Here is a 27,181-nt window from a genome sequence, read left to right as displayed (position 1 = left end):
GAGCGCTGACGGCGGTAGGTTGCTGCATAGGAACATGTTACATGTTACACCCTAAATATGCATGTAACATGTTCCTAAATGTGAACTTGGCCTTTAACCACTTGACCTCCATAAGATTTACCCCCCCCTTCTGTCTGACCAGGGCATTTTTTGTGATATGACACTGCATTACTTTAATGGACAATTGTGCGGTAATGCAACGCTGTACCCAAATAAAATTAAAGTCTTTTTTTTTTTTTTTTTTTTTTTTTTGCACAAATTGATCTTTCTTTTGGTGGTATTTCATCACCTCTGTTTAGGAAGAAAAACACAACAAATATTTTTCTGTATAACATTTACGTTCTATAAAACATATCCAATAAAAAAAAAAATTCTTCCTAAATTTAGTCCATTATGTATTCCGTTATATTTTTGGAAAAAAAAAATCCCAATAAGCGTATATTGATTGGATTGTGCAAAAGTTTTACAGCGTCTACAAACAATGGAATTTTTTTGTTTATTAGTAATGGTGGCGATCAGCAACTTATAGCGGGACTGTTGCGACACTTTTGACACTTTTTGGGGTCCAGGGGGGATAAAGTACAGTACATAAAATAATGACAGTGCAGGAGATTTACTAAATTGTGGTGTAGCTGTGCGTGGTAGGTCTTATTTAAAACAATTAGTTATAGAATGAATTGACAGGGATTTTTGTATTCTCCAAGACCGATCTGATATTATTATTTTTTAAATATCTGCTTTTATTTATGGTGGTACATATGAAATTTTAAGGAGGAGAAAGTGATGTCTCCATAGCACCCACTCAGATGCCAGCTACTATTTTCATAGTGCAAGTTGGAAAATAAAAGCTTCTGATTGACTGCTTTGGGTAACCGTTCCATTTTTAAGAGGAATAACAAAATTATTTTGTTCTGGAAGGGGTATACTATTTGCTGTAATGCTAACCCTGAGATTAATTCATTTTAGCAGATTTCTGGAGAAGAAGAGGTGGAATTTTCAGATAAAGATGAGCTTGACCAGGATGGAGATATTTCCAGTGATTGTCCCACTGTTCGAGTCCCAATCACGTCACTGAAAAGCCATCAGGGAGTGGTCATAGCAGCGGATTGGCTGGTTGGCGGCAAGCAGGCAGTCACTGCTTCTTGGGACAGAACAGCCAATCTGTATGACGTAGAGACATCCGAGTTGGTCCATTCTCTTACAGGTATGATATGAATTGGGATATCAATGCACAGCGTTGCTAGTTAGAGCATTTCTGAGTGGCTCAATTTTTCATGAAACTAGAAGTCTCATAGGGGCAGATGTATGTAATACAGATGTGTGAAATTTCACACATCATATATGTGATATTACTCTCAGCCTCACCCTGTGCTGAGATTTTCCAGCTTGCAGGACAACATTCTAAATGTCAGCAGTCTGGGAGTGATTGTCACTGGGGCAAGTTAAAGTGGATGTACACCCTCACATATGCCCAGTGAAGTGAATAGCCTCATATGATACACAGAGATGAAACATATCTCCTTACATAAGTTTTAAATCTATATCTGCTGTCTTCAGCTTTATATATTGTTTAGAATAGTGGTTTTCAACCCCAGTCCTCAGGACCCACTAACAGGCCAGATTTTAAGTATTACCTTGGGGAGATGCAGACTAGAATACTGCAATCACCGAGCAGCAAATAATATCACCTGTGATGTATTTCAGATCTTGCAAACCTGGCCTGTTAGTGGGTCCTGAGGACAGAAGTTGAGAACCACTGGTTTAGAAAGTGCACGTCCTGTTAGATTTTTCACTTCCTCATTCCCCTGTAGGAGTGGATTATTGCTAGACACTGTGAGTAAGCTGATTGAAGGAAAGGCACACCCCCCCCTTCCCACACATGCATAGGTTGCCTGTGAATAGTTTAGCAGTGCGCTAATCTATTTATAGCAACCTCCCCCGACACGTGTATCTCCCATCTCGGAGAGCTTGTAAGAAGTTATCCAGCTGATAACAAACAAAGGGAGCAGGAGACCGCTACGGGACATAGTGCTTTGAAGATAGATAAGAAAACACTGCAGATATTCAGTGGGGATGGAAAATATTCAGACCCCCTTAAATTTTTCACTCTTTGTTATATTGCAGCCATTTGCTAAAATCATTTAAGTACATTTTTTTTCCTCATTAATGTACACACAGCAACCCATATTGACAGAAAAACACAGAATTGTTGACATTTTTGCAGATTTATTAAAAAAGAAAAACTGAAATATCACATGGCCCTAAGTATTCAGACCCTTTGCTCAGTATTTAGTAGAAGCACCCTTTTGATCTAATACAGCCATGAGTCTTTTTGGGAAAGATTCAATAAGTTTTTCACACCTGGATTTGGGGATCCTCTGCCATTCCTCCTTGCAGATCCTCTCCAGTTCTGTTAGGTTGGATGGTAAAGGTTGGTGGACAGCCATTTTTAGGTCTCTCCAGAGATGCACAATTGGGTTTAAGTCAGGGCTCTGGCTGGGCCATTCAAGAACAGTTACTGAGTTGTTGTGAAGCCACTTCTTCGTTATTTTAACTGTGTGCTTAGGGTCATTGTCTTGTTGGAAGGTAAACCTTCGGCCCAGTCTGAGGTCCTGAGCACTCTGGAGAAGGTTTTCATCCAGGATATCCCTGCACTTGGCCGCATTCATCTTTCCCTCGATTGCAACCAGTCGTCCTGTCCCTGCAGCTGAAAATACCCCACAGCATGATGCTGCAACCACCATGCTTCACTGTTGGGACTGTATTGGACAGGTGATGAGCAGTGCCTGGTTTTCTCCACACATACCGCTTAGAATTAAGGCCAAAAAGTTCTATCTTGTTCTCATCAGACCAGAGAATCTTATTTCTAACCATCTTGGAGTTCTTCGGGTGTTTTTTTTTTTAGCAAACTCCATGCAGGCTTTCATGTGTCTTGCACTGAGGAGAGGCTTCCATCGGGACACTCTGCCATAAAGCCCCGACTGGTGGAGGGCTGCAGTGATGGTTGACTTTCTACAACTTTCTCCCATCCCCCGACTGCATCTCTGGAGCTCAGCCACAGTGATCTTTGGGTTCTTCTTTACCTCTCTCACCAAGGCTCTTCTCCCCCGATGGCTCAGTTTGGCCGGACGGCCAGCTCTAGGAAGGGTTCTGGTCGTCCCAAACATCTTCCATTTAAGGATTATGGAGGCCACTGTGCTCTTAGGAACCTTAAGTGCTGCAGAAATTTTTTGCAACCTTAGCCAGATCTGTGCCTTGCCACAATTCTGTCTCTGAGCTCTTCAGACGGTTCCTTTGACCTCATGATTCTCATTTGCTCTGACATGCACTGTGAGCTGTAAGGTCTTATATAGACAGGTGTGTGGCTTTCCTAATCAAGTCCAATCAGTATAATCAAACACAGCTGGACTCAAATGAAGGTGTAGAACCATCTCAAGGATGATTAGAAGAAATGGACAGCACCTGAGTTAAATATATGAGTGTCACAGCAAAGGGTCTGAATACTTAGGACTATGTGATATTTCAGTTTTTCTTTTTCTTTTTTAATAAATCTGCAAAAATGTCAACAATTCTGTGTTTTTCTGTCAATATGGGGTGCTGTGTGTACATTAATGAGGAAAAAAATGAACTTAAATGATTTTAGCAAATGGCTGCAATATAACAAAGAGTGAAAAATTTAAGGGGGTCTGAGTACTTTTCGTCCACACTGTATGTGCCCAGCTCAAATTTCATGAATCTAGTTTACTTCCACTTTAACACTGCAGTTAACTAGTGGCACACACAAACTGTAGCTGCCACTATGTGTTACAAAAGAAACACGCACAGTTTGCAGCATCTTCTATTGTAATTATGACCTCTAAGAAAAGATGTCTGTTTCACTTGCTGCCACACTCAGACAGGAACGTGTGTGTATATATACACTACTCAAAAAAAATGAACACTTTGAAAACACATCAGATCTCAATGGGGAAATATATATTGCTGGAAATCTATACTGATATGGACTGGGTAATGTGTTAGGAACGAAAGGATGTCACATTGTTTGATGGAAATTAAAATTATCAACCTAAAGAGGGCTGAATTCAAAGACACCCCGAAAATCAAAGTGATGCAGTAGGCTAGTTCATTTTGATGAAATTTTGCATTGCAGCAACTCCAAATCAGTAGTTTGTATGGCCCCCACGTGCTTGTATGCATGCCTGACAATATCGGAGCATGCACCTGCTGAGACGATGGATGGTGTCCTGTGGTATTTCCTCCCAGATCTGGACCAGGGCATCACTGAGCTCCTGAACAGACTGAGGTGCAACCTGGTGGCGTCGGATAGACTGAAACAGAATGTTCCAGAGGTGTTCTATTGGATTTAGGTCAGGTGAGCATGGGGGCCATTCAGTGGTATCAATTCCTTTATCCTCCAGGAACTGGTGGCATACTCTCGCCACATAAGGCCGGACATTGTCGTGCACCAGGAGGAACCCGGGACTCCACTGCACCAGCGTAGGGTCTGACGATGGGTCCATGAATTTCATCCCAATACCTAAAGGCAGTCAGGGTGCATTGTCTAGCCTGTAGAGGTCTGTGCGTCCCTCCATGGGTATGCCTCCCCGGGCCATCACTGACCCATCACCAAACCGGTCATGCTGAACGATGTTACATGCAGCATAACGTTCTCCATGGCTTTTCCAGACCCGTTCATGTCTGTCACATGTACTCAGGGTGAACCTGCTCTCATCTGTGAAAAGCATAGGGTGCCAGTGGTGGACCTGACAATTCTGAGTTCAAGGTGTTCAAATGCCAATCTAGCTCCACGGTCCCAGGCAGTTGGCACAGGAGGTTGGGGCCTCAGGCCACCCTCATAAAGTCTGTTTCTGATTGTTTGGTCAGAGACATTCACACCAGTGGCCTGCTGGAGGTAATTTTATAGGGCTCTGGCCAGTACTCATCATGTTCCTCCTTGTAAAAAGGAGCAGATACCGGTCCTGCTGATGGCTTAGGCCCTTCTGTGGCCCTGTCCAGCTTTCTTACAGTAACTGCCAGTCTCCTAGAATCTCCTCCATGGTCTTAAGACTGTGCTGGGAGTCGCAGCAAACCTTCTGGTAATGATACATTTTTAGGCGGGGTTCCCATTAAAAAAAAAAATTAAAAGTCAGCGGCTACAAATACTGCAGCTGCTGACTTTTAATCGGACACTAACCTGTCCCAGGGTCCAGCGATGCGGGGGATCGAAGCCCTGCTTGGCGGCACCGGCATTTTAACTGTGGGCGCCCAGCTGTGCCTTCACAGCTGGGCACCCACTGCACATAGCCAGGTGCACATTGCGCATGTGTGAGTCGCGCTGTGCCTGCTGAATGGTCCAGCAGTCTTCTGGGACCTGTGACATGTCCCAGAAGAGGGCTCCGTGGGCCACTGGTTGGGCACCCCTGGCCTAGGCAATCCAAGTGGGAATGGGTACCTGTCAAAACTAGGTACCCGCTCCCCACCCAAAAAAAAGTTAAATGCCAAATGTGGCGGGGAATGAGTGCTTAAAGTGTAACTTTCCCTTTTGGGTGGAGCTCCGCTTTAAGCAAGCTTCGCCTGATCTTTGGTTCCATTGCAGAGTGAGCGCAATCTGATATATCAGATTAGTCACTGGCTCTCATACATGACTTTTTGCGTGTCTTTATAGTTTTGATGGTAAGAAAGAGCTGCAGCTTCCAATTGCTACCTTCTTTTTCACAAGTGATCAAAGAGTCTAAGGTGTGTGCTGAAGGGGCTGGAAAGTTTTTTTTGTTTTTTTTTTGGTGCTCAGCAGACACTCCCTCATAAAGACGTTTATAAATATATCTATTCCCAAATGACCAAGTTTTACATTTAGACAACCAACATATATTGTACAGAATTAAATTATGATTTGATAGAAACCATACATCTATGAATCAGATGCAGTGGCGGCTGGTGCTGAATTTTTTTGGGGGGCAGTAAACAAACCTGGTCCCCTCACTCACCCCCCTCCCCATCACTGGATTGATCGCTGTTTCGTAAGCCCTGCACTTACCCCATCCAGTTTGTGGCTTCGGTTGCTTCTCCTCCCGGGCAATCGGGTCTTAGGACTCCCGGCCAATCGGGTCTCAGGACCTGCTTCCTGATTGGCCGGGAGAAGAAGCAGGAAGACATTAGTCGAATATCAATTTGCTAATGTCACACAAGTGGGTGGCCTGGGGCGCAGTGCTCGGCACCCCGAGCCCACCCATTTTGAAGCCAATTTAGAGCCTCAGGCTCTAAAATGTGCTTCAAAGAAAAAAAAAACCCCATTGAAATCCATGCGTCCAGCACCCTGCATGGAGATTAGGGGGGCTGCGCCCCTTATGAGCGACCGCCACTGATCAGATGCATATATTAGATTTCTTGTGTATCATTAGTTTGCTGAGCATCATAATATGGTCATATTACAGTGACAGCAAAACCTTTATCTATGTGTAAGCCCAACCAACATGTTAAATCAGGTCATGGCTGATATTCTATAACAAGCTGTAGTTCATATTTAAAAGCTGTACAAAGAATGTTAACACTACAATGCCATATGTTTTCCTATATAAATGAGTCTTAAGTAGTAGCAATAAAAACACATTGTGGAGGAAAACATAATGTGTTCTCATAGTAACTGGTATAGTGTTTTGATTCTAAAGCTGTGTAACATGCCTAATAGACTTAGTAAAGGGAAAAAAAGAAAGGTAACCAAAGTCTGAAATATGTATCTTTCCAGGACAAATGCTGCTGTAGACTTCCTGCAGTGTTGGTTATTTAACCAATAGTTTAGGCATATAAGAGCATACAGTATCTCACAAAAGTGAGTACACCCCTCAAATTTTTGTAAATATTTTATTCTATCTTTTCATGCGACAACACTGAAGAAATGGCACTTTGCTACAATGTAAAGTAGTGAGTGTACAGCTTGTATAACAGTTTATATTTGCTGTCCCCTGAAAATAACTCAGCACACAGCCATTAATGTCTAAACCGCTGGCAACAAAAGTGAGTACACCCCTAACTGAAAATGTACAAATTGGGCCCAAAGGGTCAATATTTTTTGTGGCCACCATTATTTTCCAGCACTGCCTTAACCCTCTGGGGCATGGAGTTCACCGGAGTTTCACAGGTTGCCACTGGAGTTCTATTCTACTCCTCCATGACAACATCACCGAGCTGGTGCATGTTAGAGACATAGCACTCCTCTGCCTTCCATTTGAGGATTCCCCACAGATGCTCAATAGCGCTTAGGTCTGAAGACATGCTTGGCCAGTCCATCACCTTTACCCTCAGCTTCTTTAGCAAGGCAGTGGGTGGTCATCTTGAAGGTGTGTTTGGGGTTGTTATCATGTTGGAATACTGCTCTGTGGACCAGTCTCTGAAGGGAGGGGATCATGCTCTGTTTCAGTATGTCACAGTACATGTTGGCATTCATGGTTCCCTCAATAAACTGTAGCTCCCCACTCATGCAGCCCCAGACCATGACACTCCCACCACCATGCTTGACTGTAGGCAAGACACACTTGTCTTTGTACTCCTCACTTGGTTGCCACCACACACGCTTGACACCATCTGAACCAAATAAGTTTATCTTGATCTCATCAGACCACAGGACATGGTTCCAGTAATCCATATCCTTAGTCTGCTTGTCTTCAGCAAACTGTTTGTGGGCTTTCTTGTGCATCATCTTTAGAACAGACTTCCTTCTGTGATGATAGCCATGCAGACCAATTTGATGCAGTGTGTGGCGTATGGTCTGAGCACTGACAGGCTGACCCCCACCCCTTCAACCTTTGCAGCAATGCTGGCAGCACTCATACGTCTGTTTTCCAAAGACAACCTCTGGATAGGACACTGAGCGAGGCCTGTTCTGAGTGGAACCTGTCCTTTTAAACCATTGTATGACTTTGGCCACAGTGCTGCAGCTCAGTTTCAGGGTCTTGGCTGTCTTCTTATAGCCTAGGCCCTCTTTATGTAGAGCAACAATTCTTTTTTTTTTTTTTTTTTTTTTTTTTTTTTAGATCCTCAGAGTTCTTTGCCATGAGGTTCCATGTTGAACTTCCAGTGACCAATATGAGAGAGAGCGATAATACATCTGCTCCCCATTCACACCTGAGGCCTTGTAACACTAACGAGTCACATGACACCGAGTTATTTTGAGGGGGCAGCAAATTTACACTGTTATACAAGCTGTACACTCACTACTTTATGTGACAGACTCTTCCGGGACAGAGGCTTTTGGAGGGGACTGAATGCTAGCCTCTTGCCTACCGATTATGGGCCCTGGCTTTTGGGGGAATGGTGCTCTTTGTGAGCTGTATGCCTGGGGACCCTTGAGGTGGTGTTACTTTAGATTCAGGTCCATGTCCCCCAAGACACACAGACTCTTGGAACCCTGTATATGCCTTATTAGAAATAGTGACTGATTCATACTGTTGGGACACATACTGTTAGATGCTAATGTCATCAACTCCAGCCACCTGTCTGTTGTCTTCTATATTGTAAATGAGTCTAGTCTGGCTTGCCACAGCTTCTAAGAGTATTTCACCCATTGTTGTTTGTGCTAATTAACCCTGCTATTGTATGAAGGAGTTCTGGGTTGATATTTATGATAATGTTGATTGTGTCTTCTGAGCTAAAAGACGGCAAGTCTGTCCTAAAGGTCATTTCTCTGAGTCACCTAGGCTGTCTAAAGGATTAGATAATTAGCGCATGTTAATTAGGTTTCTGGTTACAGTTTGTATTATCATCCTGCTGTATATACAGTCATGGCTGAAATTGTTGGCACCCCAGAAATTTTTCCAGAAAATCAAGTATTTCTCACAGAAAAGTATTGCAGTAACACATGTTTTGCTATACACATGTTTATTCCCTTTGTGTGTATTGGAACAAAACAAAAAAAGGGAGGAAAAAAAGCTAATTGGACATAATGTCACACAAAACTTCAAAAATGGGCTGGTCAAAATTCTTGGCACCCTTAACTTAATATTTGGTTGCACACCCTTTGGAGAAAATAACTGAAATCAGTCGCTTCCTATAACCATCAATAAGCTTCTTACACCTCTCACCAGAAATTTTGGACCACTCTTCCTTTGCAAACTGCTCCAGGTCTCTCTAATTGGAAGGGCGCCTTTTCTCAACAGCAATTTTAAGATCTCTCCACAGGTATTCAATGGGATTTAGATCTGGACTCATTGCTGGCCACTTTAGAACTCTCCAGCACTTTGCTGCCATCCATTTCTGGGTGCTTTTTGATGTATGTTTGGGGTCATTGTCCTGCTGGAAGACCCAAGATCTCGGACACAAACCCAGCTTTCTGACACTGGGCTCTACAGTGCGACCCTAAATCCTTTGGTAATCCTCAGATTTCATGATGCCTTGCACATATTCAAGGCACCCAAAACATCATTGAACCTCCACCATCTTTGTAGTCCTCATTCTGTTTTCGGTAAACAGTAGAAAAATGTGCTTTACCAAAAAGCTCTTTCTTGGTCTCATCTGTCCACAAGACGTTTTCCCAGAAGGATTTTGGCTTACTCAAGTACATTTTGGCAAACTGTAGTCTTGCTTTTTTATGTCTCTGTCAGCAGTGGGGTCCTCCTGGGTCTCCTGCCATAGCGTTTCATTTCATTTAAATGTCGACGGATAGTTCGCGCTGACACTGATGCTCCCTGAGCCTGCAAGACAGCTTGAATTTCTTTGGAACTTGTTTGGGGCTGCTTATTCACCATCAGGACTATCCTGCGTTGCAACCTTTCATCAATTTTTCTCTTACGTCCACGCCCAGAGAGATTAGCTACAGTGCCATGGGTTGCAACTTCTTGATAATGTTGCGCACTGTGGACAAAGGCAAATCTAGATCGCTGGAGATGGACTTGTAACCTTGAGATTGTTGATATTTTTCCACAATTTTGGTTCTCAAGTCCTCAGACAGTTCTCTTCTCCTCTTTCTGTTGTCCATGCTTAGTGTGGCACACACAGACACACAATGCAAAGACTAAGTGAACTTCTCTCCTTTTTATCTGCTTTCAGGTGTGATTTTTATATTGCCCACATCTGTTACTTGCCCCAGGTGAGTTTAAAGGAGCATCACATGCTTGAAACAATCTTATTTATCCACAATTTTGAAAGGGTGCCAAGAATTTTGACCAGCCCATTTTTGGAATTTTGTGTGACATTATGTCCAATTTGCTTTTTTCTTCCCTTTGTGTATGGCAAAACATGTGTTACTACAATACTTTTCTGTGAGAAATACTCTGGAAACATTTCTGGGGTGCCAAAATTTTGGCCATGACTGTATTTGTGTGAGATCTCAAATAAAAGGCTATTGCTGATGTACTCCAAGACTGGTGTGATCTGATGTTTTACCCTACACTGAGCTGTGACTAGTGAATGGGAAAGCTAAGGGGTCTTGGATTGTGTGGTACTGGACAGAGGAAGCATTTACAGGGGACATCTTGAGTACGGGGGTCCGTCACACTTTACATTGTAGCAAAGTGTCATTTCTTCAGTCTTGTCACATGAAAAGATATATAATAAAATATTTACAAAAATGTGAGGGGTGTACTCACTTTTGTGAGATACTGTATATGCCCATTTACAACTGATATAAAAAGTCTACACACCCCTTTTTTAAAATGTCAGGTTTCTGTGATGTAAAAAAAAAACACGAGACAAAGATAAATAATTTCAGAACTTTTTAAACCTTTAATGTAACTTCTAAACTGTACAACTCAATCGAAAAACAAACTGAAATCTTTTTGGGGAGGGAAGTAAAAATAAAATAACGTGGTTGCATATGTGTGCTCACCCTCTTATAACTGGGGGTGTAGCTGTGTTCAGAATTGAGCAATCACATTCAAACTCATGTTAAATAGGAGTCAGTACACACCTGCCATCATTTAAAGTGCCTCTGATTAACCCCAAATAAAGTTCAGCTGTTCTAGTAGGTCTTTCCTGACATTTTCTTAGTCGCATCCTACAGCAAAAGCCACAGTCCACAGAGGGCTTCCAAGGCATCGGAGGGATCTCATTATTGAAATGTATCAGTAGAAGGGCACAAAAGAATTCGAAGGCATTAGATATACCATGGAACACAGTGAAGACAGTCATCATCAAGTGTAGAAAATATGGCACAACAATGACATTACCAAGACCTGGACGTCCTCCCAAAATTGATGAAAAGACGAGAAGAAAACTGGTATGGGAGGCTGCCAAGAGGCCTACAGCAACTTTTTGGTCAGAATTCCAAAAGATATGTTTGGCGCAAAAACAACACTGCACATCACCAAAAGAACACCATACCCACTGTGAAGCATGGTGGTGGCAGCATCATGCTTTGGGGCTGTTTTTCTTCAGCTGGAACAGGGGCCTTAGTCAAAGTAGAGGGAATTATATACAGTTCCAAATGCCAGTCAATATTGGCACAAAACCGTCAGGTTTGTGCTAGAAAGCTGAACATGAAGAGAAACTTCATCTTTCAGCATGACAACAATCCAAAGCATACATCCAATTCAACAAAGGAATGGCTTTACCAGAAGAAAATTAAAGTTTTGGAATGGCCTAGCCAGAGCCCAGACCTGAATCCGATTTAAAAATCTGTCGGGTGATCTGAAGAGGGTTTTTCTGTTGTGTGTCTCTGTGTGCCACACACAGCATGGAGAAGAGTAAGAGAGCAGCAAAGAATTGTCTGAGAATTTGAGAACAAAAGTTGAAAACAAAGTTGAGAATAAAAGTAAAAATGCATGGTCAATCTCATGGCTACAAGTACTCCAGAGATCTTGATTTTCCTGTGTCCACTGTGCGCAACATTGTCAAGATGTTTACAGCTTATGGCACTGTAGCTAATCTCCCTGGACGTGGACAAGAGAGAAAAATTGATCATTGAGTTTGCCAAAACTTACCTGAGGAAGCCAAAATCCTTTTGGGAGAATGTTCTGTGGACAGACGAAACAAAATAAAAGCTCTTTGGTAAAGCCCATCATTCTACTGTTTTCAGAAAAAGACGAGGCCTTTAAAGAAAAGAATAGATTCCCTATTCAAACATGGTGGAGGTTCACTGATGTTTTGGGGTTGCTTTGCTACTTCAGGCACTGGATGTCTTGACTGTGTGCCTGGTATTATGAAATCTGAAGACTATCAAAGAATTCTGGGGTGCAATGTAGGGCCAAGTGTCAAGAAGTTGGGTCTCCGTCAGAGGTCATGGGTCTTACAGCAGGACAATGACCCAAAGCACATGTGAAAAAGCACAGAGAAATGATTTAAGACGAAGCACTGGAGAGTACTAAACTGGCCAGCTATAAGTCCAGATCTAAATACTATAGAGCACCTGTGGAGAGATCAACAGCAGTTGGGAAAAGGAACCCTTCCAATCTGAGAGACCTGGAGCAGTTTGCGAAAAAAGTGGTCCAAAATTCCAGTGGAGAGGTGTAAGAAACTCATTGATTTCAGTTATTTTTTCAAAGGGGTGTGCTACCAAATATTATATTGAGGGTGCCAATTATTTTGCCCAGTCCATTTTTGGAGTTTTGTGTGAAATGTGTCAAATTTAGCTTTTTGTGTCTCTACTTTTTTTGTGTTATACTGATACAAACAAAAGTAATAAACATGAGAATGCCTAAACATTTGTAATTGCAACAATTTTCTGGGTGAAGTGGGGAATTATCTGACAAATGCAGGGGTGCCAATATTTTTGGCCATGACTGTAGCTATTACATCTAAGAATTGACAAGCTGCAGTATGTAAGCTTTTGGATTTAATACCACTTTAGGGCAACTAATCAGATTTCATATTAAGAGTATTTAATATTTTGTTATTTTTCAAGAAGTGCAGAAAAAAGTAAATCTTTATGGAGGAGAGGGAACAAAACAATTTTGACTTTGTAAGGATGGGACTCTAGAATAGGTAGGCGGTATCTTAAAGGCCAATGAGGATGGATATGTATACTTTAGCCAGTATAAATGGAGATGGTGTCCATAATTATTATTATTATTATAATACAGGTTTTATATAGCGCCAACAGTTTGCGCAGTGCTTAACAAAATAAAGGCAGACATTACAGTTACATTACAATTTGGTACAAGAGGAATCAGAGGGCCCTGCTCATTAGAGCTTACAATCTAAAAAGGAAGGGTTAATTGATACAAAAGGGATGAGCTGATGAAGTAAAACAGTGTTAGAAGCAGGATAGGCTTCTTTAAAGAGAAGGGTTTTCAGGGATCGTCTAAAGATGGATAGATTAGGGGACAGTCGAACAGATTGGGGTAGGGAGTTCCAAAGGAGGGGAGAAGCGCTGGAGAAATCTTGCAGGCGAGCATGGGAGGAGGTGACAAGGAAGCTTGTGAGCAGGAGGTTTTGAGAAGACCGAAGAGAGTGGCTTGGTTGGTATTTTGGGACTAGGTTAGTGATGTAGCTGGGGGCAGAGTTATGGATGGCTTTGTAAATTATTGTTAGTACTTTGAATTTTATTCGTTGGGTGAGTGGAAGCCAGTGGAGGGATGGAGGACTCTGGTTGGTAAGGTGGATGAGCCTTGCAGCAGCATTTATTATGGACTGAAGGGGGGATAGTCTATGTAAAGGTAATCCAATGAGGATAGAGTTGCAGTAGTCGAGGTGAGAGAAAACCAGGGAGTGAATTAGAAGCTTGGTGGTGTCATTAGTTAAAAAGGGGCATATTCTGGAAATGTTGCGGAGGCTAAGGCGGCATGATTTTGACAGGGATTGTATGTGGGCCTGAAAGGACAGTTCAGAGTCTAAGGTTACCCCTAGCACCCTAGCATGTGGGGACAGACTGATAGATGTGCCATTGATCTTGACAGAGAAGTCAGGGGAAGGGGCACGTGGGGGGAGGAAATATTAAGAGCTCGGTTTTAGATTCAGTTTGAGGAAGTGGTTTGACATCCAGGCTGATATGTCTGTTAGTAAATCAGTGATGCATGAGGAGATGGATGGGGTGAGCTGAGGGGCAGAAAGATAGATTTTGGTGTCATCGGTATGAAAATGGTAGTGGAAGCCATGGGAGGCTATCAGCTGACCCAGGGAGGATGTGTAGATCCAGAATAGTAGAGGTCCATGGACAGAACCTTGGGGGACCCCAACGGTAAGAGGAGTTGGAGAGGAGGAAGGGGAGTTGTAAGTGACACTGAAGGTGCGATGAGATAGGTAAAATTTTAACCAACGGAGAGTGCAGCAATGGAGACCAAGCAAATTTAGTTTTTTGAGGAGGAGGGGCTGGTCAACTGTATCAAAGGCAGCGGGAAGGTCCAAGAGTAAAAGTACGGAATAATGACCGTTGGTTTTGGCTGTTAGTAAGTCGTTTGTGAGTTTTAGGAGGGCAGTTACTGTGGAGTGCTCTGGGCGAAATCCAGACTGAGGGGGATCAAAAAGGTTATTCTCAATGAGGTGATCGCTCAGTCAGTTGTAGACTAAAGGTTCAAGGAGTTTGGAGGCAAAAGGGAGTAAAGAGATGGGTCTTAGGTTGTTAAGATTGGTGGGGTCTAGTGAGGCCTTTTTTGGTATGGGAGTGTGATTAGCGCATGTTTTAGAGCAGGGATATGTAATTAGCAGACCTCCAGCTGTTGCAGAACTACAAGTCCCACGAGGCATAACAAGACTCTAACAGTCACAAGCTTGACACCCAGAGGCAGAGGCATGATGGGACTTGTAGTTTTGCAACAGCTGGAGGTCCGCTAATTGCATATCTCTGTTTTAGAGGGTTGGGGAAGATGCCAGTAGAGAGTGAGAGTTTGACGATATGAATTAAACAGTGTAGGATAGAGTCAGATGGTGACTGTAGTGTTTAAGAAGGAACAGGTTCAGGGGGCAGGAGGTTAGGTGGGCGTTTAGAAAAAAGCTTAGTGACTTCCTCTATAGTAGCTGGGTTAAAAGAGGGAAGTATTGATTGTGCAGGAGGACAAGGAGTGTAAAGTGAGGGGGATATCTGTAGAGCAGAGATCTCGAGACGAATTGTCTCAATCTTAATTTTGAAGTGATTAGCAATCTCCTGGGCAGTGAGTAAGTTAGTGGGTGTAGGTAATGGAGGATGAAGTAGAGTGGTAAAGGTAGAAAAGAGTTGACGGGGACTGCGTGAGAGGGTGTTAATTAGGGTGATAAAGTATATCTGTTTGGCAGTGTGCAGGCAGGAATGGTATTTTTGGAGGGCAGATTTATATTGGCTGAAATTTTGCTGTGACTTAGACTTAGGCCACAGACACTCAAGAGCGTGGCTACGTTTTTTGAGGCTTCTGGTATTGTCTGTCTGCCAGGGTTGTAGTGATCGGGGCCTGATTCTGTGTGTAGTGAGGGGGGGGCGAAGGTATCCAGGGTGGATGACAGTGAACTGTTGTAGACAGAAGTGGCCAAGTTGGGGCAGGACAAGGATGAGATTTTGTCGTAGAGACAATCTGTAGCAGCAAAAAAGAAGAGAAGGGTTAAGATGGCGAAAGTTTCTACAGGTAATAGTTTGGTAGTTGGAAGGTAAGGAGGAGGCAGATCCATTCCTGCATGCTCTGTAGGTAACAATACTGCTTAAGCCACAGGAGTTCTAGTGATATTTTATTCATATGTTTTTTAGCACCATGGGTTAGGTGCTTGCTGACACAAGTGCGTCTGTTGTTTATTATCCAATTGAGCTCTTTGTACGTACTGTGTACATCCAATGAGCGAACCCTTAATCACAAGCTGATGGCTGCAGTAGTGGGTTTTGTTCAGCCAGCGATCAGCTTCAAAGTGAGAGTGATGCGGCAGCTCCATAGCTGCCGACCACTTTCACTTTCGCGCCCCCCCCCGTGGTTTCCAGGCTGTCGTGCACTCACCGGAGCCCGGGAACACATCCATCAGCTGGAGGAGAGAGATTGCAGTGAGACCGAGGCAAATCCATGCCTCGATCTCACTTGCAAACAGTGTAAGCGGAAGTCATGTCACTTCTGGTTTCAGATGCACCCTTTCCTGGCCAGCACAACCAGGGGACACTTCCAATCAAGCCGATCTGTGCTTGGTTAGATGGTGTGAAGGGCAGGGGAGACATTGGGGTGTGCACACGCATGTAAACCCTGGTCGCACCACATGTATGACATATCTCAGCGAACGTCAGAGTGAGAACAATAATTCTAGCGCAAGAGGTTACTAGCTCACTCTAAACTGATGAGCTGATGAAAATTTGTGTTTAATAAACAGTTCCCAAATATCATGTGAAACAAAAATTTGCAACTGTCACCTTTTTATTCTACGGGGCCTCTGCTTTCAAAAAATATACAATGTTCTGGGGGTTTAATTAATTTTATTGCCAAAAATTAAGATTTCTACATGTATGCGAAAAATAAAAATAAAATGCTCTGCAGCCAAACTGGTTATTGAAAGTCTCACAGAAAGGGACTTTGAAAATTCAGACTTTATGTACTATTTACATTAAAATGATTTGGATTGTTTGTTTTCTATGGATTACTAAATTTTAAGCTGATGTAGCAAAAGTATTTTTTTGTTTTGTAGAATTTCACTAATGGATCCATAATAAGATAATTTCTGTTTTAAGGTCATGACCAGGAATTAACCCATTGCTGTACTCATCCCACACAACGCTTAGTGGTGACATCTTCCCGAGACACAACCTTCCGCCTGTGGGATTTTCGAGACCCCTCAATACATTCTGTGAATGTTTTCCAGGGTCACACTGAGTAAGTGTACATTTCCTCAATACTGAATAACACTAATGTTGATGCTTTTTTTATATGTTATTACATCATAACTAAGCATTCATGGAATACTATGCACTTATGGCACTTTATCTAGTTCCTGATGGTACAAAACACATGTAATAATTTTGTCCTATCTTCCTAGGTACAAGTAGCAAGCTTTGATACCGGTCTCCCATCAGGACTTGAATAATGTAGAAAAAAAATGTTCTTTAGGTTTATTCATCTCTACATCATATTACGTTAAAAAAAAATGGCAGTAGAACAATATTTACATGTGTCAGACCAGAGAATTTTGTGCCAATCTGTCACAAACGTCTCATAATAATAGAAATCTTATGACCTGTTTTGTTGGGTGATGGTCTCTTTATTTCTGATGATAAACTCTTTTGAAAGTATAACTATGTTGTTTATTTAACATAAATGCCAGTATCTGTGGTATCATCTCTCTGCACAGCAGATATTAGACAGAGTTAAAGGAAATACACTTTAATCTTTGTTGCATTGGCTACCAGTAAAGCATGTTTTCAGGCACTTGGAGCTGGAGTGGGAATATTCAGACAGCTTATAGGCCAACAAGACTTCCAAAGCATGATTGCTGGCGTCACTTCTGGTCCATTGACCTGGCGGGTGACACTGAAGACTAAAACAGTGAATAGTACTGTCACCGTCCTAGCTATACATTGGAGGGCATGGGGAGATTATCACAAGAGGTACAGAAAAGAAAGACATAAATTTTTTTTTAGGTAACACAGCTCACATATTTGTATTTAGCTGTTTGGCAGAAATGTGGCTTCAAGGACCAAAATATCTATATTTCACATTAATATGCTTAAAGTAGAACTATAGGCAAAACTTTTTCACTTTGGATAGTATAAGGATGGGTCATAACTCCTGTCAGTTTTTTGCCATCTATGCCCATTTGGGAAGATTTTCCTTCACTTCCTGTTCCATAGCCAGAACAGGAAGTGAAAGGAAATCCCTGCAAATTAAGGGAATTCCTCGGGACCTCCAGGTCATCAGAACTAATTGTGCCCACTGGAAGATTTCCCCTCTTATTACTTTTCTGGGGACAACCCAAAATGTAGGATTTTCTTTTACTTACAATGATAAAGGTAAACTGGACATTTCCAAAGGCAGACAGCATACACAGAGTCTGAGACAAAAAACAGTCAGACTATCAAATCCACAGAAGTACACAGCATAGCAAGGGAGCCAGGGCAGCACATCCAGAGACAGAAAGGAGTCAGAATCTGAGGGGTCATCACACCGAGACCAAGTTACGTGTAGAAGAGCTCTGCCCAGAGTCCTAGATGCAATTTGGATTCCATATCATTTGGTTGGGAGACCCCACTTCATTGCCTATTGGCAATACAAGCTTTACTGACTCATGAGACATATGTTTGTATGAGTCCAACTGTTCTGGTAAGCCTGCATTGCTTCTACGCGGGGGACCCATTATACCTGTGTCACTTCTTTACCAGCTATCCATGTGGTGAACAACACTATCATGTCTATGGGACTTTTACCCTTTTTCAAAATCTTGTTTTTATAGATGCCTATTAGAGTATCTCACATCAATATTTGTGCTATATGCAGTCATTTGCGTTTTTTGTGTATGCATTTTTTTCAATTTAAAAATCTTTGTAATTTAAGTTAGCGCTACACTATATATGCAAACTGGACAAATAGAGAGGCTGGATATCCGTAACGGGGCCACAGACAGCAATAAAAAATGACAGGTGTTCTAATCCCTCTCCACTCTGTCAAAAGCTTAGAAAAAAAAAAAAAAAGTTCCAGTTGTACTTTAAAAACAGTACTTTGAACTGACTTGCTATGCAGAGAGAGTTGTACTTCTCTGGCAATTTCACCTAATGTCTATACACTTTGGGGATTTTTAGCACAGAGTTAGTTTGAGATCATTTTAGTACTATATTATATGTATCTATGTGCATTGGGTTATGCAGCTACTTCTTATGAGACTGGACACATGCAAACAATGACAGCCTAGTATAACCAACTCTTCTTACCCCAAATGCATTAGGGTATTTTCTTTTACTTTTTTAGCTAGTTTCCTTCGGAAAACTAATGTCTTCTCTCTGATCTGGAGGAAGAAAATGACATCTTATTTTTTTCTACTCTTGTGATTCTTTTTCAAGGACCGCTTGCCTTTCACTCCTTAGTGAAAGCCTTTGTGCATTGTGTTGCACATATTCCTCTCTGTTAATTCCCCAGTCACTCATTGGGATCCCAATTTGCTTTCGTGTTTCTTCAGAAACCGCCCTCTTGTATATTCCTCGGTCTACTTTCACTTACAAAGTTGCCTTCTTTGAGCATGTCCTGCTCCATGACATCCCAAGGAGATTTGCCTCCACTGGTCTGGGTGTGGTATGTGCTGTTCATGTGTGTCTCTCGGACTACAACTTCCTTTAGGCTTCATGTACACTACAGCTACCAAACTTGAGTTTAGGAGCTTTTGGCATTTTTTTTGCCAAAGCTCCTAAACTCAACTCCATAAAAGCCTATGTGTCCATGTACACACAGGCTTTTAGCATTGTTTATGAGCTGCTGTGGTTAGGGGAGGTTCGACCTCCCTCTCCTGAACGTGGAAGAATCTCGTTCAGGATAGTAAGGTTTTGACCGCCAACCGCAAAATGTGTTTTGTGTTTTCCCATGGCCGGCGGTCATAATAGGCTATGTGTACATGAAGTCTTAGATAGGCTGGCTTTTTTGTGTCTTACTTGAGAGTCCCTGTAGAGGACAACCTGCTTGTGCCACTATTGCGCAGTGTATTTGTCATCTAATTCAAGCCTACAGACCTTGGGACAATGCTCCACCTTTCTCTGTCAAAGCAAGCTCCACTAGGGCAGTTGGTGCTTCATGGGCTTTCAACATCAGGCATCTGTTTCTGCCATCTGGTCTTCTGTTCACATGTTTAAGTTTTACCATGTAAGTGTTCATGCCATCTTCAGTCTTTGAAGATTCTGTGAGCCTTGTTGAGACCCTTCTGGTAAAGTTTGTCAGTCAGTGACTGCTGCTATTGTTCTGTGTATTCTGACAGAGGTGAGGCCTGCTGTAGTTAATAATGTCCTGGAGGGGGATTCCTATATCCATCTTGTTTGTGTGGATGGGGGAATCCTTTTTTTTTTTTTTTTTTTTTTTTTTTTTTTTTTTAATCTTCTTCATTCAACCCACTTTATTGCTGAAATGCTTGAGATATGAGGTCTCTTGGTGGTTCAATCCTTTAGTGTCCCCTATAGCTAAAATATTTACTTTTTAAACAAGGGTTCAGATTTGTTGCTACACATTGCAGGTCTCAGCAGACAGTTGCAGAAAATAAAGCAGGGTACAACCATGCATGCACTCTGCAGTTTTAGGAGCATAAAAGCTATAAACGTTCTATTTACACCTGAGGTAAGTAGCCTACACTCTGCATATATCCATAAACTGCTTTTCCTGCAATTTTTGTACATTTATGTTCCTCAGCATGGTGTACAGTACTACGGGAATGTTATCAATGTTTTCTGGTGGAACTTGGAGCCAGCAGCAATGTGGGCTCCGAGCTACAAGACTGCTCTGTCACTAGCAGCAGTGGTCTCCCACAATGATTAGGGTTCATGCTGATTGGTTTCTATTCATGTTATTACAACTGCCTATCATGGTTCTAACATCAATTTGTTTACAAAACAAACCTGCTGGGTTAAGCCAGCTATATAGTACATGGACTGACATTTGTCTGGTTCAACAGGGACTGGCCAAATTTCAATCCATGTATGGGCAGGGTGGTTGTACAGAAGTTGATCTACAAATCGACTTCTGTAAAACCACCCTGCCAGAATTTTGCCGCTCGAGCAGTGATGCCGCATTTCGGAAAGCGCATCAGAAGTCCTGCATGCAGGATCTTTGGTGCAATGTGTGAGTTCAGCTTTAAATTCAGTTTGTGTAAGCACTTGGATTTGGACTTGGTACCAGCCTCTTGGAATCCCCTGTACTCCAGAGCTCAGAATGGGAGAGGGAGAAGCAGCACAAAGAGCCAATCAGTTCATGTGCTAGCAAGAGACCTGCTGATAGGTTGGAAGAACAGAGTGACAGACACAAGCTCATCAGTCTGCTGCGTGTTTTGTAATTCATTTGAGACAAATGTCATACAGTTGACCATCAGCTGCTTTTTGAATTTATATATATTTTTATCGGGAGAGAAGCAGTGCTGAATGTAGTGCCTTGTCAACACCGACCCAAAGTGTGGTTATAATAATTTTTGTGGTTTTAAACCGCAGTGTGCAATGGTTAAGCACAGGAAAACACCTGATTTATCAAATGACAATTTAGATAAGGCTGGCAGGCGGCATCCTCTGCATTTTTTTTTTTTTATTACACCAAACGGATACACTAATCTGATTGGCTCATGTACCATCTGCTGTACACTGATTAGGAGATGGCATAGCGTTCATTATGCTATCCAGTCTTCTCTAGCCCCACCTTCCCTTACCCTGTGGATACAAGGTGCAGGAGGATCAAGGTCGCTTTCACACTATACAATGTGGTTTGGCCGCAGCACAGTGTACCCGTGGGTTTCATGCAGGTTACCTGCATTTTTACATAGACTTTCTATTGTGTCCTGTGTTTTCGGTGCATTTTCTGAAAGCGCACCATGCTGCATCTTTGGTGCGCTGTGCGTAATCAGCCTAAGGGGTTGCCCCTGGCTGGTTGTTAGGCACTGATGATGTCCATGGCTGCCTGGTTTTGCATGCAATTTGTGGTGATCTGGATGTGCTTAATGTTTGAACTTTTTCTATTTAAATTGTAAAATATATCCTAGCTGTACTTATCCTTAAAATCCAGGATCCAGCAGGAATGCATTAATAGATATAAATCCATGCTGAATCTCTCACACATGTTTTGGGCAAATAAAAGGAACTTGAAAAAATGTGCAATACAGATTAAACGTAAAAGTCACAGCTGAAAAAAAAAAAAAAAACAATAAGAAAGATACTGTATATTGAAGCTCCACTCCCCACTGTTCCGTTCTTCCGTTCTTAGGAGTTTGCTTTGCTGATTTGCTTATAATTTCTGTCTGCTTTTGGTGCCAAGAGTTTGAAGATTACCTTACAAATTTAGCCCAGTTTTCACAATTTCCACATACATTTTCATGTACAAAAGCCATTTCCTAAGACCCACCTATGCACTTTAGTTCTCTTTGTAATAAATTTGGATTTAAAACTGTCCTGTAGAGATTCCAATTTATAAATCCATAAGCTTATTACTCGCTTCTAAGTAATACTTTTGAGTTAGAGTGGCCTATCTGAATGAAGATTTGCAGCTGAAATATGACTTCCATGGACTGTGCAAATGCTCGCCTTGCCTTTTCATAATTTCATTGCTACTATATCTTAATAAAGAGCTTTTCTTAAGAGCGCCTGGAGCTGTGCGATAAGGCTCGGGTGCCAGGGCGCTGCAAAGACATGCACACATTTTAACAAGGCTTCAATCTGTCCTGCGTTGGCCCATTAACTAGCCTATTAATATATGATCTGGCACATTGTTTACTGAGGCAGCAAGTCTTTATATAAAACAAAAAATAAATAAATAAAATAAAACGATAATGGTTTCATTAAAATAATGCGGATGTATTAATAACTTTGAAATGACATCTTCAGTTGTTAGTTCTTTGCCCAGCAGATGGCATTGTAACACCGCAGTGAAAGCCAACGGCATATTGGGCCTTATGAGATGCTCAGAAAAAAAGGAAGCTAGGGAGAGAGACGGATGTGGTTTGGTAGGTTTGGATAGGCTTACCTTGTTTGCACCTATTAATGAAAGCAAACTGGGTTGAGGGTTTAGGGAGGATCATGGTGCTGGAAGGCTCCAGTGGTTTTAGGAAGGCACAGGGGGTTTTATGTCAAAGGTTAAGGAATTTATCTTGTGTCTTTTATTACCAGTACAAATTACTGCTGCCAGACAAATCTTCTGCCTGTCATTTCATACTCTGTAAATCCACCTTGTAGACATTTACTAGGCTTTGTTTTCTTGGAATTTACAAGGCTGTTTGTTTTCTTTTAAAAAGTTTGTTTTTTTGTCAGTCTTTGAGTCTACATTGGCATTGCCGAGTATGACATGCCTTACACTAGAACTCTAGCTAAAACCTTTAAATAATTTTGGACAGCATGGGAAAGCTTGGGGTATGTTTCAGGCTGTCGTCATTGTCTGTGCCCCTTTTTCTTCTATTGCATGTCCAGGAGACCCCAGTGGAGATGGAAGTTGATCTTTTACATAGGAGAGGAATTCCAGCCTTGACCGTTGTGCAAGTGTCCTTATTGGGAGATAGTACTTACTGGTGACAACTGTAGAATTTGTCTCCACTGTGGCAAGATTTCCTGTAAGTGCCTATTGTGCAATGTAAACCTGACCAAGGTTTTTGAAAAAATAAGGAACGGGGCATGGAGAGGAGAATGGTGTATTTTTCGTAAGGGTAACTTTTAGAGTTGTAATTATTGTAACGTTAATCAGAAAGTAGTGATTAATTGCGGACATGGTGTGGTCACCTGTTCTATCTCCTCCAAAAACCCTTAGTGGTTGACCTCATCCCCATATTTCAGCATTTTAAAGGGTCTTTTATATTTCAACCATTTTTTAATCCTTTCATGTGTAAAGCTATTTCTGACATTTATTGCTTACAAGTTAAAAATCCGTATTTTTTGCTAGAAAATTACTTGGAACCCCCAAACATTATATATATTTTTTTTTAGCAAAGACCCTAGAGAATAAAATGGTGATTGTTGCAATATTTTATGTCACATGGTATTTGCACAGTGGTCTTTCAAACACAAATTTTTGGGAAAAAATACACTTTTGTGAATTAAAAAAAAAGAAACCGTAACATTAGCCGCCCAATTTTTTTGTATGATGTGAAAGATGATGTTACGCAGATACCTAACATGTCATGCTTTGAAATTGCGCACACTCGTGGAATGGCGACAAACTATGGTACCCAAAAATCTCCATAGGCGACGCTTTAAAAAAATGTAACGGTCACCAGTTTAAAGTTGCAGAAAAATTCTGATCACTTTTATTGCTGTCACAAGGAATGTAAACCTCCCTTGTGACAGTAATAGGTGGTGACAGGTACTTTTTATGAAGGGATCTGGGGTCTAAAAGACCCCAAATCCCTCCTTTTGCACTTCAAAGTATTCAGATTGCCAAAAACGGCGATTCTGAATACTGTCATTTTTTTAAATCAGTGCCATTGGCAGCTGAGTTAACCTGGAAGTAATGTTGCAACGTCACTTCCATGTTTTTACTTAGGAGACTGAACAAAGCCATTTCCGGCTATTTTCCAGTCTCCGCCTAGGCGGCGGAAGTGCCGGTTCGTGGATCGGGTCTCCCGGTGGGACAAGAGGCCTGGAAAGAGTGGTGGGAGGAGGGGGGGCGTCCCCTCCCGCTCTTTTAGGATAACAGCCGAGCGACTTTTAGCCTCATCAGTTGTTATCTCTAAAGAGCTGACTGCCCGCTCTAAAAAAAAAAAATGGTACAGGGGTGATGCCTGCAACTGCAGGCATAACCCTGGGTCAACCCCTTCAAGCCGATATGTGCAAACGGTCGGTGCTAAGGGGTTATATCATTTTTGCATCTTTATATGAATACTTTTGTGATGTATCGAATACATTATGCCGAATCAAGCTCACTTCCAAAATGGTTTGATATTCATTGCTGATAATTTTTTTTCCTTTATGTACTAAAATGCCTTGAAATAAAGAGTTTAATTAGAAAAAAAAAAAAACTAGAAAATTCTCTGCTGAGTGCTCAGTGGGAGACTGCGTGGCTCAGTGACTGCACCCTGTCAGACATGAATTTAATTTTTTTTTTTTTTTTTAAATGTTTTATTTCAGTGCAGTATCGGATGCAGTCAGTGTTTAGGCCATCTGTGGAGATTCCTCCATCCACATGGTTTAGGAATCTCTTGTACGGCTAGTTTACACTTGAGAGGTTTCCAGCACTAAAACACAAACATTAAAGTGATTCTAAAGCCAGGGCATATTTTTTTTTTTTTACCTTAAAGTGTTACTAAACCCACAACAGTAAAATCCGTCTGTATATACAGAATAGCATGCTTGTTCTACTCACTGTGGAACTTAAAGCAGTTGTATACCCCTTCAGCACATTTTTACCTACAGGTAAGCCTATAATAAGCCTTACCTGTAGGTAAAATGAATATCTTCTGAACCTGTACGGTTTAGGAGATAATTCCCCTTGCATGTAGACGCTGACGTGAGCAGCGCATGCGCAGTGAAGGTCCGACGTACCATGCCGGAATGGAGGCTAAATGTCAGCTCCCTCGGCAGTGACTGGTAGACTGTGCGTGGGCTTTATTCTAAGGTAAATATTTCATACTGAGCTAGTATGTGGTGCATACTAGTTCATTATGCCTTTGCCTTTAAGTTTTTTTTGTTTGTTGTTTTTTTCTGGATATACAACCGCTTTAAGGGGTTAATCCTCTGCATTGTGTAAAAAGGCTCTTTGATCCTTTATGCACAGATCCTCCCCCTCCTGCAGGGTCTCTCCGGACAAGGCCAGATAATACACAGTCAGAGAGGTCCCCCTGCACATGCTCTGTTTGGTCTCTATTGCTGGAGAGAACATTTCCTTGTTGAGCTGAGCTTTTCCGGTCACATAGTATTGACATCACACATGTGGGCGTGTAGACAGATCCAAAATGACAATGTAGTGGAAATCTCCTCCTACCTGAACACTCAGCACTCGGGCAAACCCTGCAGTTTATCACGTGACCATGGTATACAGATCAGCCAAAAAAGATATATAGTGGCAGTATGCTAATGTAAAAAGAAGAGTTTTTAAAGCTGTGGGCACTGCTGGGGGGCAGGGTTTCATATTAACTATGTTCATATTATGGGGTTTAGTAACACTTTTTAATGCATGCCCTGCATTTAGGTAAAGAAATGAACAGGGAAGACACTTATTGAGAAAAGAACAGAATGCTGCACACCCCGAATGATATAGGAAAAAAGGGAAATGTCCCACATGTGGGGTTTTCTAGGCAGCAAATGAGTAGAAAGGTGATAACATGTGGTTTAAAATTGTTTAGATTTTATTAATAGCATGATCTCAAAATTGTCAATGACAGTTAAAATATGAGCTGTGGAACAGGAAATATGAAAGCAACAACACAAGTAAAAGTAAACCTAGTATTCTACAATGTTCGAGCGCTACAATGAGAATTTAAGTGAAATCTGACGCGTTTCGACCCCACGGGTCTTCAGAGGATTTGGGCGCTGTAGAGGAATATTATTTGTATTGAGATTCATAAATATAACCGCAAAAATAAAATAAACTATAATAGTGGTGGACATTTTTCAGTATAGTTACCAATCACATTGTGTTGAGCAATTTCTCCTGAGCCTGAAATCCTCTAAGACCTCCCTCTATCTCGGCAGGGGTCCCGGCCAGCCGACACGCCACCAGAGGGAGCCGACCGTTCATGCGTAACTTACAAGGAGTCACACAGGTGGATAGATTACAATTTGCCAGGAAGGGGCGTGAGGGCGAACAAGCAGCACCTGCAATTGAGGCATCGAGTAACAATGCTATCAGTGCATTTTTATAGCATGGATAGGAGTATTAGGGTATTCCCAATAATTAAATGGAAATAGCAGATCTATTAATTAGTTTTACTATCATATGTGTTTCTAAAACCAGCAGCATATAAGCATTCCCATACTTGTATCAGGATAGAATAGAAATAATACTAGGTTTAAATTATCCTTTTATTAAAAACGAAAAAATATAATATAAATGGGGTTATGGTGAGTTTGTTATGTTTATGGAATAAATTAGAAAGGTTGAAATAAAATAAATGTGATTGGTAACTATACTGAAAAATGTCCACCACTATTATAGTTCATTTTATTTTGTGGTTATATTTATGAATCTCACTACAAATAATATTCCTCTACAGAGCCCAAATCCTCTGAAGAAGACCTGGTGGGGTCGAAACGTGTTAGAATTCACTTAACTTCTCACTCTAGCGCTTGAACATTGTAGAATACTATATTTACTTTAACTTGTGTTGTTGCTTTCATATTTCCTGTTCCACAGCTCATATTTTAACAGTCATTGTCAATTTTGAGATTATGCTATTAATAAAATCTAAACAATTTTAAACCACATGTTATCACCTTTCTATTCATTTGCTGTCTAGAAAACCCCACATGGGGGACATTTCCCTTTTTCCTAAGGTAAAGAAATGTCCCATTATTTGTTTTGCCCCCTCACCCACCCTTATACTTGCAGTTCCTTGAAAAAGTATTCATACTCCTTGAAATTTTTCACATTTTGTCATGTTAAAACCAAAAACGTAAATTTATTTTATTGGGGTTTTATGTGATAGACCAGCACAAAGTGGCACATAAATGTTAAGTGGAAGGAAAATTATAAATGGTTTTCAAAATTAAAAAAAAAAAAATATGTGAATA

The 27,181-nt window shown here is 41.5% G+C and overlaps 1 protein-coding gene across 5 annotated transcripts in view; it reads left to right on the top strand.

The window, feature by feature from the left end:
• The window catches only part of WDR37 (WD repeat domain 37), a 303,743-nt gene that overhangs the window by 231,374 nt on the left and 45,188 nt on the right, over positions 1-27,181 (top strand). For 2 of the 5 annotated variants that reach the window (XM_073629902.1, XM_073629900.1), the window contains 2 exons: positions 970-1,204; positions 16,535-16,676. In XM_073629902.1, the coding sequence (XP_073486003.1) occupies positions 970-1,204; positions 16,535-16,676 (377 nt within the window). Of the gene's footprint in view, positions 1-966; positions 1,205-16,534; positions 16,677-16,839; positions 16,984-27,181 lie in introns of those variants that run through there. The other 3 variants (XM_073629901.1, XM_073629899.1, XM_073629903.1) reach the window with 2 other exon arrangements.

Source organism: Aquarana catesbeiana, linkage group LG05, assembly GCF_042186555.1.
Source record: "Aquarana catesbeiana isolate 2022-GZ linkage group LG05, ASM4218655v1, whole genome shotgun sequence".
NCBI lineage: Eukaryota > Metazoa > Chordata > Amphibia > Anura > Ranidae > Aquarana > Aquarana catesbeiana.
The sequence above is the reverse complement of the archived record's forward strand: the minus strand, read 5'-3'. Positions and strand labels throughout refer to the sequence as shown.